The 19541-nt window shown below is 36.1% G+C and overlaps 1 protein-coding gene across 2 annotated transcripts in view; it reads right to left on the bottom strand.

Moving 5' to 3' along the window:
- Positions 1-19541, bottom strand: part of SLC10A1 (solute carrier family 10 member 1) — a 275799-nt gene that overhangs the window by 105486 nt on the left and 150772 nt on the right. For both annotated transcript variants that reach the window (XM_044078443.1, XM_044078442.1), the window contains exons 4-5: positions 19521-19541; positions 7158-7354 (exon numbers count right to left, since the gene is read on the bottom strand). The exon at positions 19521-19541 is cut by the window's right edge and continues 158 nt beyond it. In XM_044078443.1, the coding sequence (XP_043934378.1) occupies positions 7158-7354; positions 19521-19541 (218 nt within the window). The remainder of the gene's footprint in view (positions 1-7157; positions 7355-19520) is intronic.

Below are 19541 nucleotides of genomic sequence, written 5' to 3'. Positions count from 1 at the left end.
ACAGTTCTGTCTGATGTCTATTGTTATGCATAGGTGAGTAATTAACTTATTACATCCGAGTGACCCCACCAGGTCATCTGCAGTTCACTCCTGCAGACACCTCTAGGCGTCAAATAGTGCTTGTTCATATTTGCATCAATAATTCCAAAACCATGCTATGTACAAGGTTTTAAAAGCTTTCATCTTAAATTTACATAATGGCAAATTCAACTGCATTAATATTTGACCTCTGTCTGGTGCAGGTAAAGAGCTATAAACTATTGTTTTTATGATATTAATTTATATATATATATATATATATATATATATATATATATATATATATAATTTTCACATTTTTCTAAATATGTCAACAACCAAGTAACACAAACAGAACCCTTTAGCCTCTTAAGAAAGCTCTCAGCTAGAAGAATAAAATGCTGCTGACAGTTTGTGTGTAACATGAGTGGTTGCTAAGGTATTGTAAGTTGTTTACAAAATATTACAAACTTAATAGTTACTGTGCTTACTGTGAGTTATAAAAGTCAGTTTAAGACCTAGAACCTAAAGAATACTACCACTATAAAAATAGTTTGTTTTGAACGTTTTTGCAATTTATACTTCTTTCATAACCTCTATGGTTCCAGAGATATGAACATTTGTTTGAAATGTGAGGGCATAATTTGATTTGGTACTTTTCCGTTAACGTGGCAGCAGGCAAAATGCAGGTGTGGCAATGATAGCATGGGATTTGTACATAGTACAGTAACAAAATAAGTCACTATAACCACTGGCGTGCTAAAAGTCGTTGCGGTATCACTTCGGACACAAAGTTTCAGCACCTGAACTGTTTCGGAATTTAAGGTTAGCAGTATTTTGCCTTAAATACACAAACAAACATTCTACTTATGATGTGGGCATGAGAAATGCTGGTGACATGTGCTGCAGACTATTCCACCGGGAAAGCGGGGCACCCCAACAAAAGTACATTAAAAATAATACAAAAAACACGTTAACGTAACTACCAACTAGAGGATCAAAAGGGATTGCTCTGTCTTCCCACATTTATTCTTCACTTACTTCCAACCTGAAGCTAAAAGGACCATTTCCAAACCATCATCCAACACTTTGCTTTCCCTTCCACAGAAAAGTTCCCTTAATGTCAGTGACTTTTGGAAGACAAAAAAAATTTGTTTTTCTGGCAACTCAGTAATAAATCACTGAGGTGTGCAATCAGAAAATAATGACGGACATTTCAGTTTCAGACTTCATACCCTTCATAACATTTATGCTAATGCAAAACCTGTTAACTCTGCAACAGTAATATTTAAAAAATATCCCTATTTTTGGCTCTTTGTCCCCTGTTATTTATGACTCTGTCCAGATTTCTTGCTGTAAGACAGACTGAGAAGTATGCTTACAAATGAACCTATGATCGAAGTATGCATCGATGTGTCTGGAATGTATCACTATTTCAGGCCACATTTCGCAGCAACATTTATGTTTGGCCATGACTGTTGCCCTGTTAATGGAAAAGCACCTTTGATTCTGTCAAAAGGCTTAGGCTCCACCCATTGGAAGTTACAGTGCTAACTTCCTGAGCTCCACTGGAGTGAATGAGTTAACTCAACCTTGCAGGAAAGGAAATGTGATACTGTGTCTTACTGAGGGAGAGAAAATGGGAGGAGTAACTTGAGAAGGAACTGAAGCACATAAAAGCAGTATCCCCCCCATAAAGTCTGTTATCTTGGCAATGAGTTGAAATTTCCGGATGTTTTATTCATAGAATGTGCAATACATCAGTAGGAAAAACATTTGGAACAGGCACTGCAGAACAGTAAGTGATACTAGTACAGAGATCTCTCAAATTAGCACTACTTCTCTGTTCTTCCATTCTATGTGAATGGAATGAGATGTGACAGTCCAGCCATGGGCATTATAATCTCAACTGTGCCATCACAGTGCACTATGGGGGAGATTTAACTTTAGATGAAAGCAAGCTCTGATTAGGATGTCTACCCCAAGAAAGACATTGAGGGTTACCAACACAAGAAAATTAGTAGTGACTACTACTTTCTGATGAATCCAGGTTAACAATGTGTAGAAATTCAAGAAAAAATGAAAACAAGTGTTTTTTTTTCCCATAGTGGTCCTCTAACTGAATTTAATATTAGAGTGGCAGTACAAAGCTTGAATGTGTATGAATGTGTAATGTACAATATTTACATTAATTTCTAAAGTGAGTCAACCTCCAGTAAATGTGAGAGAGTAAAAGAGACTTGGGAAGGAGATAGGGAGAATGTGTTAGGTGATACGTCCTGCGTTGAAGTAGGAGCATTTGTCTTGGATAAAGAATTATTTTTGCATTGTATTCTGAATTTGGAATAAGTGTTGATTTCCTTCAGGCTGATGGAGAATACTTGCCAAAGAGTAGGTGCCTAACAGGAGAATGCATGTGCAATGTTTTGGAGTTTGGTTTTATGGGTAACGAGAATTGCTGTGGCTTGTGAGTAATGGCTCAGATTGAATGAGGAGGTTTTTCATGAAGTCTAGATGTACGTGGAGTAAATGTCTGGAGATGGAGTTTTTTTGTAAAGCTGTGATCCTAAAAGTAGGCTAGAGCTTTTATTTGTAGGTAGCCATTTTGCTTTTTCTAGGGCAATACAGTGATGCCCACAGATAGGTGAGTTTGTAAATAATCAGCAGATGTCGTTAGTGATTGTCAGGAGTATGGCAGTGTTTTCCTTGGAGACAGAAGCAAAAATGGGAAGTCCACATTCCAGATGAGAAAGAGCTCTTTTGCCAATGGCTGTTTTGGCTAGTTGGAATTGAAAATGAACCAGTGGTGTCAGTGCCAAGATCACTGAAAGAAAGGATAAAACAAACTGAGATTAAGGAAATACATTTCTTAAACCATGCCTTATTTGGGGGTGAAGTTCACCCTGCCCCCCAGAAGATTACTGATGTCAAAAAACAGAGATTGCCCCTTACAAGTGGACTGGTGCAAAGGGAGAAAAGGGAACTGAGAAGTATTGCAGAGGATCTAATAAACAGGAACATAAATCCTAAAGATAATGGGACTATGAGTTGGTAGGAGAGATGTAAAGCTGGCATAAAGGAGGAGGACTGATGGAAAGAGAAAGCAGGAAAGGAAAAAGGAAAGGGAAAGGGAAAAGGAAAAGGAAATGGAAAAGGAAAGGGAAATGGAAACGGAAATGGAAAAGGAAAGGGAAAGGGAAAGGGAAAGGAAAAGGAAATGGAAAAGGAAAAGGAAAGGGAAAGGGAAAAGGAAATGGAAAAGGAAAAGGAAAGGGACAGGGAAAGGGAAAAGGAAATGGAAATGGAAATGGAAAGGAAAGGGAAAGGGAAAAGGAAAAGGAAAGAGAAATGGAAAAGGAAAGGGAAAGAGAAAGGGAAAAGGAAATGGAAAGGAAAAGGAAAAGAATGCTACCATTCTAAGCCAAAAAAAGAGAGGGAGTTTGAAATGGTGCAGTAAGAGTTGAAAATAATTAACCAAAGTAAAACAAAGACCTAGAAGATGATGTGAAAGACACAGTCAGCAGGTGCACATGGTGTGCGAGTGCAGCACTGTCACTGATATATGAAGCTGCAGGGAATTTGGGAAACTGTGGCTTCATAAAAAAATCCAGGTACTGAGTACGTGTATGATGATGATTATATGTGACAAGCTGCTTGTTAAATTTGTAGCAAGCAGTTTCAAACTGCAAATATCTTAATACAGAGAGAAAAATTATATTTGAAAAAGAAAACAAAGAACACTTAAAGAGAGTAATTAAAACCACAAAGGCAGAAAGGGCAATGAAATCAACAAAACTCAATAATGTAGGAGGAATGGAGGAATTCCTGTGGAAACATTATAAGCAGGGAAGAGGCAGGATAGAGCGATCACCAGTAAGTGTATGTAACCACTTGGCAGTGAAGGGAGAGAGGATAGAGGCAGTAAATCAAACTATGACAATAGTTCTGCTAACATTGGCAGAGGAACCTCCAGATGTCAGTAATTATCATCCAATATTGCTCTTAAATATAGATGTGAAAATTCTGCAAAGGTCTTGGTGAAAGGGTTAAAAAGCTACTTCCATTATAACTGAAATGGAACAAAATGGCCTTGAACCTTACAGAGCAATAGCAACAAACTGGCGAAACTTAGTTGCTTTGTGGAGTAGCAGAGCAATAAAATCCCTGATGCAGGACTGGTGCTGTAATATACTAAAAAAAGCATTTGATATGTTTAGTTGGGGCTTTCTGTTCAAAGTCTTCAAAGAGTTCAAAATTAAGGGAAAATTATGAAGCTGGTGCATAGTCTGTACACTAGGCAAACCTTCAGGACTTTTGTCAATGGGGGGGGGTCTCTCAATAAGTGCATTGCTAGGGATATGAGATGATGGGAGACAAGGCACCCATTGTCACTAAGACTATTCATACTGGTAATGTAGCTGTTGGCTTGACGATTAGAGGCATTTCGCAAAGGAATGGAAGAGGAGAAGGGTATGAGAAGTGCATTCTAAACGTTTGTGGGCGACTGCCTGTTATTAAGTGAAAATGTCATAGATGAGGTCCTGAAAGTCATGCTAGGAATTTTTCAGGACTTTGGGTAGCTTTGGTGCTGCACTATAATGAGGGAAATCAGTATTGGCTAAGTTTGGAGATAAAACAGCAGGAAAACCAACTTATGGGATCTCTGAATAGAAATATCTGATAATATATTTAGGTTATGTAGTGGGTATAACTTGGGAGAAAATATGTTTGACAAGCTATCCATGCTATAGGAGAAAATCAAGAATATCTTATTCAAGGAAGTTAAGATACTTCAGCACAACCTCTGGAAAAATAAAAGCAATAAAAAAAATGATCCTAACTCACATACTATTTGTAGTTAGAAACCTACTTGTCCTAACACATTATTGCATAGCACTTAAAATACAGGAGCCATTAAATAATAGTGTATTAGAAATAAAAGGTAGGAGATTGGTTGTACCCAAAGCCCAAATACCATACAAGTACAAGACCTGGGCCATTCCCAATATATATTGCTACACATTAGCACATTTCACTTGGCACAAATAATACAGATGTGGAAATCACAGGGACTTATGAAAAGACACTGAAAAATGGACAGAATGGTCTTAGAAGGAATTATACCAAGATGGCCAATGCCATGAGAAAATGATGCTTTAAGGCTAGGAGGTAGTTATTGAGGAAGAGGACCAATTAACAAAATATAGAGCTACTCGAGAATTATTTAAATATACCTGAAATGTTGAGAATAAATTGGAGGAGAAAGGGTTGAATTACTTGTGAACAAGTACCCAAACAGGAGAAAATGGGGAAATCAAACAAACTGTTTCGAAAGATTCAGTAATAGAAGAGTTTAGAGTAGAACAGTTGACCTGGCTGGTATAAAGAGCTACAAAAAAGGAAGCTTTATGAGTAGGGACATGAAAGGAAGAGTCCTTCTCTGAAGTTAGTCAGACAATATGAAGAATGGAAGAGCAAAGTACAATATACACAGATTTGTGGGAATGGAAAATAAATGCTATGAAGAATTTGATCTACAGAAAATGAAAAGGAGTAGAAAATGTGACTTTTAGTGAAGAGGAATGATGAGGAACATGGCAAGGAATGGAAGCCTGAAGATATGGTCAAAGTTTAAGGAATTGTAGATTACCTTAATTTGTAACTGGCACCTCACAGCCTTGATACTGTACAATCCCATAAGGAAAAACAAGAATGCATGTTAAAGAAATGGGACAGTGTCATACTCATTTGGGAGTGTAAAACAGACCGTAGTGTGAGATGGCAATATTTAGCCATGCTACTGGGAAGGATTTTCAATATCCGAATCCCATTACACTAGCAGTTTTGGATATCTTGTTTCTACCATGAAATGAGGAGAATCTATGACATGGGTTGGGTACTAATGTGTATTGTTAAGCTGATACTGGCAAAAGAAGAAAACATCCTATGGAGGGAAGAATATATTTTAAAGAGTTGGTGCAACCAAACAAAAGTTTGTAAAGATTGGAATTAGATCCTTGCCTTTTTTAGACCTTTGCAAGATGATTAGAGAACATACTACAGTATTAAAGGGTGCATACCACAGTGAAGGGTAAAATGTATGGGAACAACAAGTTGTTAAGTAATAATCTGAATCATAATTTTTGGAGAAAGCTTATAACAGTTTGCAATATATTTGATTTACTAAACCATGACTCATATACATAGTATACATGGTAATTTATCTGTTTGGTTATCCTTAAGAGTTTTAGGTTTATATTGTTTGTGGCATTAAAATCAATAAATATTCAATTTGAAAGATGATTAAGCCCATGGAGTTTGCATCTGCACTGCTGGACAGTGTGATCATGTCTTTTGCAAGAACCTTGAGGTTACAGGTTACTCTTATGAAGGCTTTGGTTGAATTTGGTGAGATTGTTTTTAATTTTAATTAGTTTATTTATTTGCAGCATGAGGCATGCAGTGTTGTCAACATTCAGAATGTGTACCTCTGCCACAGTAGTAAGAATTTCATTAAATTTCTCCCTGGTTGAGGTTGTTGCAGTCTTGCCTCTGTGTATGTCCTCATTCCTCCTGGGTCAAGTAGTTGCTAGAATGATGTAGGTACACACTACTTTGTGGATGAAGTCCATGAAAGGTTGTAACCTTGCTCACCCTTTGGTGAAAAACTACATATGGCTATGTGTTTACATGGTTGTCGAATAAGCCATTTAACTTCTACCTTCCTTGCATTCTGTTTTAATACTTTTTTAGGTAAAACATGCAGCTGTCTTCTCTTTTATCATTTCCAGCCTCCTCATACACTGCAATGTATCTACAAATTCAAACTGTGTTATTAAGAGTTTTAACACTTTTGAATGCAATGGAACTGTTTAATGGCCTGAATAAAACATTCTTTGCATGCAGAAAATGGTAATTAGGACTTTCTAACAACAGAGGGAATTCGGCATGATGTGGAGATAATAATGCAAAGAGATTTTATGTGCATTTCCCCTTCGATGGTATACTAGTTTGTAGTGCCACACCCAGCTAATGGTCAGTGTAGACATTTACAGAACGTTGCTAGATATACAGACCTCTTTGTGTTATTCTGGAAAAAAATGTAGAAAATAAAACATAAATTCAAATGCTACACTTACCATTGTATTTCTTCAGTGTTTCATAGCAGTGGAAGGCTATGATAAGAATTAGGGCCTCTCCTGCCTGGAACAGAATGTACATAAAAGGGAACAAGTAGAGGGGTCCAATAATATCACTGGTAAATGCCACTTTAAGGATAGCTGCACACAACTGGATGTTCTGGCATCCTGTCTCCATAGACACTGTCCGTTTGCACCTTTTAACAATGAAAGATATGGAAATAGCATTAGGCTGGCTGAAGCCTACTTCACTTGAATATGTTTTTCATTTGGCAAACTATGAGTTAAATGTTTTCTAAGTAGCTGTTTTATCATTTGCACAATTTCATACAGAGTGATAAGCAACAAATAAAAATCAGTTTAGTGTTTAAACATAAGGCAGCTGACCACATCTGGATATTCTCACATCCTGTCTTCATGGACATTGTCTGTCTGCACTTTTACCAGTGAAAAATATGGAAATATCATTAGGCTGGCTAAGTCCTACTTCATTTCAACATGACGGGACAGTGGTTACAGTCTCTGCCCCAGAGCAAGACACCTAACCAGACTGTCTTCTGGAGCAACTGGGAAACTGGGGATGGCTCCTCAATAGTCCCATGGAATGTGTGCCTATTAACCAAATAAGAGGCAACGTATTAAAGATCCCCCTCTTAAAGTTTACTTATCAGAAACACCATCCGCATCAAAAGTAAATAAAAAAAGAGCAGGAGTGGGAGGAAAGTTTAATGCTGATCTCAGCATTCATTGAAGGCAATGAAATATAATTTATTGTTCACAAAAAATAAAACTGGGTTGTAGTGACTCAGGTTAAGAATTATTAATTAGGGGTTGCGAGGAATAAATCATTTTGTATGGAGGTATCTTCAGCACAGAAACTTTTGTCAAAAGTTATTTTCAATACCAATTTTAATACTTCTGCTCATAGGTCAATGTTTTGTAATTATTTGAGAATACCTTACATGATAAGACAGCAAAAGCATAGTACAGCCAGGGTACTGTTCTAGTGCAGCCAGGGTACTGTTCTAGTACAGCCAGGGTACTGTTCTAGTGCAGCCAGGGTACTGTTCTAGTGCAGCCAGGGTACTGTTCTAGTGCAGCCAGGGTACTGTTCTAATCCAATGAGTATAGAGTCAGGGGCTTACGATAATGGTGAGTTGAAGATACCCAGGAGGCAAGTGAGGAATGGACAAGAGATATTGGAGTATTTTACAGTATAAAAAGAAATAATATGAAGGCAAGCTTAGTGGAATACCAATGTCTGGTCCAAAATAAGTAACATTGAGGACAACTTGGTTTTAATCTGCCATTCATTTCTGTGTTGTCAGCTAAAGACTTTCACTCTCCAATAAAAGAGACATAAATGGGTTCTTATTATAAAGCCATGAAAGAACACTTTTGGTACATAGCCATTCTTTGAATTAGTGATGCCAACAGTAAGGACCTGATTTTTATCTGTAGTGAAGCTGATATGTGCCTCTGAATACATCTGCTACATATATGCAGCTGCTTCATGTGGCAAGCTCTATATGTGCATGTGCTCTGCCAGACATGTACCATATCTGACTGTTTGTTTATTATACGCATCTACCTGCCAATATTAGGTAGGTTGGCCACACTGTAATCAAAGCAGAATTCCCCATATGTTACATTTTCAAACAGAAACCATCAAAAATCTGTTCAGCAACTCTCTGTAGTTCTAGAAATCCAAAACATTGACACACTCCCAAAAGTCGATGAACAAGGCAATGCTGTACAATGAAACAACAACAGGACGAAGTGGATGGGTGCAGAAGCTGCCTGCTGGCTTAGTGGTTAAAGACATGGGCTTGAAAACATAGTGTTTGCGGTTTGGCTGTACCCACTAACTTAACTTTAATTGCATGCATTATGCAGAGCATTCAATAAACTGATTGCAGTGTTTTACTTACATCATTTAATTTATTTATTGCCTTTACTCTTGCATACTTATTAATGTAAGTGTTTAGCTCATATGCTGGTATCATGGATATTCTTTCTTGATGCTCTTTGTTCAGGTTCATGACAGTGTATTTGTTTGCTTGTTTATTTATTTCCCTGTGTTAATTACACTGACTTTATATATTTATTTACTTACTTTTTGCTCATTTACTACTTTTGTCTGTATTTCCTTACTTCTATATTTGTTCGATGTTTTAGATTGTGGGTGCTATGGAGGGTCACCGAGGAGGTTATTTTAGATGACTTTTGTTCAGTGAGGTAGCATTTGGGGAAGGCTGCTTTGATCAGAAAATAGATAATCTATAAATTGTATGTGTACATGTCCTTGCCCATACATACTAACAATCTGCTATGTACTAATACAGACCTGTTTACAGCTAAGTATCAACCTGATCTGTATATTGAGTTAATGTACCTACCTGCCTGTTGTAAAGCAGTAACTCTGATATATGCACTGCATAACTGTAGATCTTAGCTTATAGTATCTGCTTGACTATCAGTTCTATGCCTCTGTATACCAGTAATATTTCTGTATCAGCTACCTTCCTGTTTTCCTTTCAGTGTTGATCTAGCATTACACCAAGTATTAAATCATTATTAAACAATCCAGTTTCTTTACAATGAATGCCATATGTTCTGAGAAAGTAAATATCAAAAATCTAACAGATTTTAATAAATAAATCTATTTTAACACATACCTAAATTAAGAAAGACTCACAAGTTTTATACGCTAAAAGAACTCCAGAATATATTTGGCACCAAATCATTGATGCAGATTTTACAACAGCTTTAGAATCAGGGAAACACAAATAATATACCAAACAATAAATAAAGATGTATAGAAATCATAAGGTTTTTGTAGATGAACAAGAAAAAAAAATCTCTAACTGTTTAGCTCTCCACACATCATATTGATATAGTAACACTCAGTGACTATTCCCTTCCACACTGTTAAGTCTAACCTATCAAATGCTGAGCTCTCAACATAAGGACAGCACATTTACAGTTAGAAAGGGATCTCTAATCACTGGTAAAATATAATTATACAACATACTTTCTTTTCATACAGTAAGTATTTTGTAGAACTCAAATATTACAACTATTTTGGTATGACAGCCCTTTTCAAAAATATTAACTATGGTTTTAAAATTCATGCTGGATGGAATTTTAACACTGAACCCTTAGGCTTATGGCATGTCCTAAGGAACTGCTTTCTCAATGATTTCTTGAAAACCATTATTATACAATGACCCCCCCATTAATATTCAAAAACGTGCACGCTGATTGGTCAGCGTGCACGTTGTAACTCAGAGTTATAGTAATGGAAAAAGGTCCGGTCGCGCGGACTTTTTCCATTAGTATAAATCTTTTTTATTTTTTTTTTTTTACAGCAATGGAGAATGCAAGATCTCCATTGTTTTTTACAACCTGAATTCACTACGAGTTTAACATAGCGAGACACTTTAAAAAGCAATGGAGATCTTGCTTTCTCCATTGCTTTTTTTCAAAACTGTCTCGATTTGTTAAATGGGTTTAACCTAGTGAGACAGCTTTAAAAAAAGCAATGGAGATTCTCCGTTGGTTTTTTTAAAGCAGTCTCGCTATGTTAAACTCATTTAACATAGCGAGACAGGTTGTAAAAAGCAACGGAGATCTTGCTTTCTCTGTTGCTTTTGCCCATAGCTCTGATGTACTGCGTAAGTATATGCATGCGCAGTACATCAGAACTGCCGCAGAATACCAGACAGCTGCGGAAGGGCAGCAAGGAGGCATTATACAATGCCATTATTTAAGAAAAGTAATTATTTTTTTTCTTAAATAATGCCATTGTATAATAGCAATAACCCACTTCTGGGTGTGGGTAATGCTGGATTTACCCATGGTTGGCTTTGGCCACTTGGGCTTCGCCCTCGTGACCAAACCACACCAACTGTGGGCAAATCCAGCATTACCCACACCCAGGCATGGGTTAATGCTATATTAATGACTGGAAGAAACATTTGCACTTTCTAATATAATTCTGGATATTTTATTTGCTATAGCAAAAGTTTTAATATAGTTACTATAATGCCGGATATTTTATTTAATATAGTAGAAGCTTTCATATAATTATTATTGCCCAAATTACATATTAAAGCATATCCTTTTGTTACTCAGTAAGACGTAAACATATTTTTTATACTTTAAATATCCCAAGTTAATAAAATAAGAAGAAAGGACAGATATACCATCTCTAAATATTATCTCAAACAAATCCAGTGTAACTTTGTGGCTTCCTTCATAATTGGTAGGAGAAACTTTATTTTGATTTTTATTTTACATTTTACCTCCACTTTTTGCTGTATATTGGAAGAGATAAATAGATTGTAGGCAGGCACACTCTAGCCCTCCCAAAGGACCTAGCTAGTTGTACCTTGGGGCTGTGTCTGCAAGTGATAGTGAGCATAAGCTTTTGCACACATTTGCATGCGATGTAAAGAACATCTCACTCTTAGTAGAACATGTACAATTGGGACATTAGGTCAGAATAACTACTTTATGAAGTATTTCCCTTAGGTTAGCTCAGTATTGTTAATTTAATATTTGGTTGTATACTCTTTGTGTAATTTCATAATACAGTTTGACTTAAATTATTAGTTTTAATTTCTGTGAATTCTGTGATTATTGATTTAGATATTTTTGTTTGTTTTTAAACTCTTTACTTTAAATCTTTGTCCCTGAGAATAGATTCTTGAAATGAGTATACCATGAATGTTCTACTGAAATGCAAACATGTTGTCCCAAGTACAAAATGTTGCATTTAGAAAGGTAACACATTATAACATTGGAGAGTGGTGTTTTTGTCTTACTATTATTGGCAGTTAATCCAGACTTATTGAGGATGATTGCACAGAATGCTGTGTATGTATAGAAGTAATGCATTACAATATTGGAGACTTGGGTTTTTACTGAGGATGCTTGTACTTATGCAATAGGCACATCTTGGAAAATGTTGTCACGTATATTACTGATTGGGGTTATGAGGTAAATAATATCAGGCAAAGTGCAAATAGAACACACACAGGAAAGGAAATGGCCTCTGTGAGTAAAGATCACTCAGTCTGTATTAAACTTGATACTACAGATGACACCTTTGGAATTCAGGATACAAATATACAACAATGTGAAGATCTAGAGCATGTAGGAGAAAATAAAGATATAAAGGGAAAAGTTCACAACAAGTAACTAGTAGTAAACCAAACTATTTAATGCATATAATGTTAAGAGAAAATACACTAAATAAAATGACCTACTTTGATATGTAGTATGTAGATTACAGGGAATGATAACATTGTTCATTTACAAAATATTCGTTCTACAGAAAATTACACTATTATTCTACCAGAGATAGTAGAAAAAAGAGGCAAGGGTCAGAAAAAATGAGTAGAAATACTGAAATTGGCAACATGGCTTAGACTATGGAAATACAAAGACAGCTAGATAAGAGCTGTTTATTTTCAAATGATGTAGGTGGTAAAAATAGTGAGATTAGTAAGATCAATGGTGATGGAGATTATTGTTTTGTTACAAATGAAATAGATTTTTCAGATCAGGTCAGAAATGATAAACTAGTGATTAGAGGTTCAGTTATTAGTGGAACTATTTTTATTTTCCTTCCCAAGCGGTCGACCATCAGCATATCCCCATCTGATCTCCCACAGACTCATTTTAGTATGGCTTGGGAGAATGAGGAGCTGAAAGCTTCCCAGGCTGCACATCTTACACTGTCCTTGATTTTTTTTTTGTATTTTGACCTATGCTTATTTTGTTTGTCCATTTGCTGGTACATTTCCTAATGATGTGCAAAGGATGGGCATACAATGGGGACATGCTGGTGTGTCACCCTCACCTCTGCAACAGCTTAGTGAAGATCTATCCTCCTTGGAACATGCCCCCATCCACATCCCCACATCCTCAGCCTCCACCAAGGATCATGCATTGGAAATAAGCAGTAACTGGCATTCCTCCCCGCCAGTGCCTCAGATTCTTGAGGCACTCATTGAACCTGTGTTGTCTGGGGTGTACTTAGGGCATTATGTCTTTAATTATTAAAAGAAATGATACTCACATTTACAGAGAAGACAATGAAGATAGAATATTATTATGCATGCCGGAAGCAAAAATAAGGGTGCGAGTAGGTCCTTAGGATGTCTAAATGTAAGAAAGTATGGATCTGTTTTTAATCATGTTGGATCAAACAATCTCAACTTTAAGAACTCACAGACTGTTAGCAGGGAACTTACAGTCCTCTTAGATAACACAACTTGTACAAGTGTTAGGACATAATTTTCACAAACCACATATAAAAAGGAGAGTCTTGTCAGTATGAATAAAAATATATTTTGGGGGTAAATATCTACATGACAACAATGGCCCATTTTAAAAAGCGGGAACGCATAGAATATCCAAGCCTCATTTGGGCACAAATGTACCTGGAGAGAATAGAGTACACTTGTCAAAACAAGGGAAAATAATTTTTGCAGCATACTTGACTAATACAAAACAAGATTTTTGCCAGGTCAGAAATGCAACATAAACAGTGAAATTTGATTCATAGAAGGAGTACAATGGAAATGACTAGACTAATGACCCGGGGGGGGGGGGCATTTTTAAGTCTAGCTATGCTTCCCAAGGTGAGAATCAAAACCTTGTATTTGTGAGGTAAACACCTGACAAACAACCTCTGCTGGTTGTTAATTTAAGGATCTTTGGTTATAATTATCATTTTTATTGGAAACATTGCTGAGTTCATGCAAGATTGATGCTATCACTGTTTGTGAAACATGGTGAAACAGTGACAGGAAACCAGCTTGTTTTGCATATAAATATTTTTTCTATGAAAATCATTGCAAAAAAAAAAAGCAGTTAGGGGTTTTATGTTAGGGATTAAAGATTGTTACAAGACCTGCCATCATTACATCTCTTACGATGACACCAGTGTTGTACATTGTGTAAGTGACAATAAAGACAACACTGAATTTAACAGATACAGGCTGGAATAGTAGTAAGGAAATTACCCACAGTGCTCAGGAACAATTGTCACAGACTGTAAACAGACCTGCCATGAACAGATATTGTCTGGGTTTCTAAGAAAATGATTGTTATTTCATGTTAAGTATTGCTAATTTGATGTGCCATGATCATGGGATTATAAAGGTTAAACTATTGCTTGATAATTATGCTAAAATGAAATCCAAACCAATGCATAGAAGACTAATAAGAGACTATAGGGAAGCAAAAAAAAAATCAGTCTGTAAAATAAATTAGATTGATGCATTCAGTGAAAAGACAGCAGAAGAAATGTGACAAATTTTGAAAGGGAAATTTTCAAATGCAATAAATTGATAAAATGTTTATCTAGGGACACACGGTCAGGAGGATATACTTCCATGTGAACAAGATACTTAAAATGAGAGATAAACATAAGAAATAGAAATTAACTTTGAAATGTGAAATATATAAATTGGACAGACAAAACTAAACATGCTATAGGACAAGATCAAGAAAAGTATAACGAGAATGTATATAAAGATATTGAGCACAACAGGAAACCATTTATATTTTTATAAGCTGTGGCAGGAGTTAAGATAAATTGATAAACTATGGGTAGATTTATTCTCAAAAAACATAGATTAAGATTGTAGATATATTTACAAAATCCTATGCAAGACAGTTTGCTTCCTCAAAGGGGAAGGTAGTTTATGCTGGTAACATCCAAGTAACTTCAGATATTGAAATTAAATTAGGTTATATTGAAAATGTATTATGTAAACTGGACCCAAGCAAAGCACAGGAAGGAGTTAGAATTAGTAATAATGACCTGAGAGCACTTCACTATATACTTAACAGTACCATAATATCCGTTATTCACTGCATCATTAATTTATGGAGGAAGTCCTCAAGAATGCTAACATGCACTTGTTATACCCATCTTTAAGGGAAAGAGGAATAGAACAAAACTAAAGTAATATAGGCACATAAATCTACTTTCTTATCGTAAAAAATAATGATGTTTTTTGGTTACACTTCTGTCAAAACTGAAAATCACATATCATTAAGCATATGTTGAAAGCAAATCTATGACTTCTTGTAACATTGGAATCAACCAGCTTTTTCCCATTTTGTACATGGAGTCAGGGTATCACATCAACACTGTCCATCACACAAAGCCAATATTCACACTGCTTGGTTGCCTGACCTGTAACATGATGTTCTATAATAATACAATGTGACAGCTATAAATGAAAAAGTGTGATGTGATATTATTAATGTAGACCTATCTTCAGCCTTTGATAGAGTCCTATAAAAAACACTAATCAACAAATTACAACAACTTGGTATTAATGATTTGTAATAAGACTGATAGCTCCAAGATTTACAGATAGGATAAGTCAAGTATTATACAGGAAGTGAAGAGGTGAAATTCTATGTTACAGTCCAGGTAGTCTACAGGACTCTTTTCAGGGCCCATACTTGTTTGGGTTGTATCTTTATGATTTTTTTTCATACAAGGTGTTCTACAATCTGTGTGCAGATGACATGAGATGTGAAAGCTGATCATATATGTTACAAATATGGCATATCTAGAAAAGAATTTGACTAAGTTATCCACTTGGGCTTGGGAGAATGAGCTGTTGATAAATATATCAAAAATTAGGCAAATGAGATATAGGAGACATAGAATGAAGGGTGAATGTTTAATACAGCACTCACTGATTGAAACTGTGGATTCATATAAGGATCTGGATATGTGGGTAGATCCAGCTTTGATTTTTTTCTTCTGATCATTTCAACCAATTTGTTAAAGTATAAGCTGTATAGAAAGATTTATACAGTTTAGGAAATCAGAGAAGCCTCTCCGGTGGCATAGAATGATAAAGCCCTGTCAATTGCCCTGACAATTGCCCAGCAGATGTGGGTTTGATTTGTGGATTGGGTGAATGGTAGAGTAACAGGGAAGGGATTGGAATTCTTGTCCTGGGTGGGGAGGCTCTTGTTGATGTGTGCCCAAAGGGGAGGTATGGTCTAAAGAAGGGAGTTACCCATAGATGCAGTCAATGAGCATGTTTGGGGGTAGGAGAAGGGAAGTGGATAGGACATAACCAACCCAACCCAGAAGGAAACACAGACAAGCCAAGACCCCAGGAAACCCTTAGGATCCAGAACTGGCCCTAGCAATACCCAAGTAAGTCCAAGGGTGTCAAAAGATGGCTGGTTGACCCAGTGTGGATCTGGGGCACTTGGGCCAAGCCAGTACAAATTAGGTCCAATGGGACCAAAAAATGAATGTCTAGGAAATCAGAAATAATAAATTCACTGTTTTTTTAAGTTACTTTAGACCTAAACTAGAGTATGGAATAAGAATATGGAAATCTTATAAGAAAACTAGCATAAGTAAAATAGAAGGAGTACAATGGAAATATACCAGAGTCATCAATGCATGTGAAAGTTTATTACAAAAGATTAAAATATCTAAACTGGTAGTGACTCATCTCTCTCTTTATCTCTCTCTCTCTCTCTCTATATATATATATATAGATATATATATATATATATGTTTTTTTTTTTAAGAGAAGTCTTTATTCAGGTATATAAGGTATCCAGAGGCAAATACCTCTTTGAGTACTTAGGAGTATCAAAGAATAGTAGAGAATCATCGGATGACCCAAGCAAGAGATAATATAAAAATGAGAGATGTACTATTTGGTTTTCATTGAGATTCGCTGATGCCTGCACTAGACTACAACATTATATTAAAGCAAGCACAAGTTTATATATTTTTTAAGAACAACTTGTCACTTATGGAGATGACTGTTTTGGGGTATCAGCTGGCTAGAAGGGGGCTCTCTATTGAAATGTCGGTACTCGAAATACTGAGTGCAGAAAAGCCAAAAAAAAAGAGACCAAAACAAAGGTGAAGAGTGAATCTGAAAAATTGCTTTTTTCCTTTAAACTTCTTTTTGCAGGGGGGTAAGCCCCCTGAGTTTATATATATATATATATATATATATATATATATATATATATATATATATATATAAAATATATATATATATATATATATATATATATATATATATATATATATATATAGATATATACTAACTCCGACATTGACATACCTTAGAGAAAAAGGAGTATTCTGAGAAATGGCATGTCAAACTTAATATATACAAGTCCATTCTTTTGGCCATTCAGCCTCTGTATTTTGAGACTCACTGTAGCAGGTCCCATCATGCCAAATGATTACTCTAGATGGGAAATATTGCCTCATTAATGCCTGTGCCTGGAATATTTGCATGTATGTGTGTACATATGTATGCATCTAGAATCAGTAGTAGCATACAGCTATAAAACACAATATACCTTTTAAAAAGATGGAATGCCTTTTGCATCCAGAACTGATTAATTATTAATTTCCCCCATTTGTTTTTAAACCTTCTATTTATTTACCCATTTTGCCATTGTACCTTTAATTTATTATATGGTTTGAAGATATATAATATTCTGGTATGTAGCTATACATATACAAATAACAGAGCAGCTACAACAAGATTAAAAAAATATTTTTTTCGCTGAGATAGCATTTTAAGTAAATTAAGATGAATGAAAAAAAATGGCATTTATTTCCTGTGCCCCAGCTTTTGGAAGGGGCACTTTCTAAACATAAAGCAGCATTCTTCCATGCCATGGTTCAAAGGCAATATCAGAAACTAATTTATGAGTGCAGTTATCTGCAAACATTACAAAGTAAAAAGTAAGAACCCATAATACTTGGTTATTTTAAGTAGATGAGTACTCCATTTTAAATTTGTTGCATATAATTACCATAGGGTAAAGTTTAGTACTCAGAATCTCATTCCTGCTGTTAAAGGTGTGATAATAATATAGTAGAGACCCTACCAAATTTATATGAAGCAGTTCGGGCAAAGTCCTTACTGTTACTTCAGTTAACATAATTTTTTAAATTTGTATGATAAAATCATTAGATAAGGTAAGCTGAGATGATAAACTTTTTAATATTGGCTTGAAAATACAGAGATACAACTAATCACTGAGTTACTAAGATGTATAGTTTGAAGGGAATAACATAGCTACCTAATGAACTGAAGACACAATGACTAAAATTGTTACTTTAAGGAGGGTTAATACAAGAAGGTACTGCTTCCTTCCCGGAGATGCAGAGACTTTGGAGTTCATTATAATGAATAGGGTTGGGACAATTCTCTTAAAAGTCAAAGTTCTTTAATTTTAAATGCTTCCTGAAGAGATTTTTGAACTATCTATTCAGGTAACCAGTTGTATAGTTAAGAGTCAGTTGGAGTGTCATAATTAGGTATGTTGAGTTTGATTAGTTGAATTTTTAGGGAAATGGGTCATTGGGATAACATACTAAAACCATTGCTTGAATACAAGTTATGTAATAATACTAAAGGCATTTAGCATATAACAATGGTCTTTAAAATCACTTGGGATGGTTCCATGGTGCAGAGGAATCAAACCACTTTTACCTCTCTTGTGGAATACACAATCCAGGTCTGAGTAGTTGTCCAGGTACTGGTGAAACCATATGGAAATGGGTGGGATTGAAAGACCAGTGCTAGCTTGCCAATTATGAGAAAGAGTGAGTTGGCTAAATCCTGGTACAGGAGTACAGTTTGGAGACAGGCTCAGAACTGCACACCGTATGCAAAGGGACACAGGAGTGTGAGCCCAGACAAGCACTGTGAATGTGCAGAAGGACATGCCTGCCCTGGGTTCAGCAAAGCAAACATGCACTCTGTGTACTGACTGACATGGGAGGGCTGTAGGCGTAGCATGCAAACATCTCAGCAGTCATCAAGAATGATGTCACACTGAGACTGCTGTGAATTCCCTGCCTATCCCATAGCATGTGATATTTCTGCTAGTAATCCCGTTTCCTGGAGATGGCTTAGTTTAGAGTGGAAGAAGGCCAGCCCTCTAGGATGAAGGATTATAGCTGCCAGCCTGCTGTAGAGACCAAAAACAAGTTTACAACCATTGTCTCAGTGTGGTCTTAAAGAGAAGGCACTGAAGTAAGTAATATTCTTCCACGGACTCTTCGGCTCAGCAAGGACTGAAGTATTGAGAGCACAATAAGCAGGAAGGTCCGTTCTGTGTACTGGCATCAGTAATACGATGTGATAATAGGAGACGATTGTGAATAAAAATAGGGATATAGCAGAGGACAGTGGGTTCTAGTGGTATGTGCCAATGAAAAAGTTAAAGTGAAAAACAGGGCAGTAAAACAGTTAGTACTGAAGCTGTACATTATCCTAAAATTAATCTGTCATCAAAATCAGGGAAGTCATTCAGGCTTACCGTTCATTAAGCTGAAATGCA

This window comes from Protopterus annectens, chromosome 1.part1, assembly GCF_019279795.1.
Source record: "Protopterus annectens isolate FY-2018-M chromosome 1.part1, PAN1.0, whole genome shotgun sequence".
NCBI lineage: Eukaryota > Metazoa > Chordata > Ceratodontiformes > Protopteridae > Protopterus > Protopterus annectens.
This window is presented reverse-complemented; position numbering and strand designations above follow the sequence as displayed.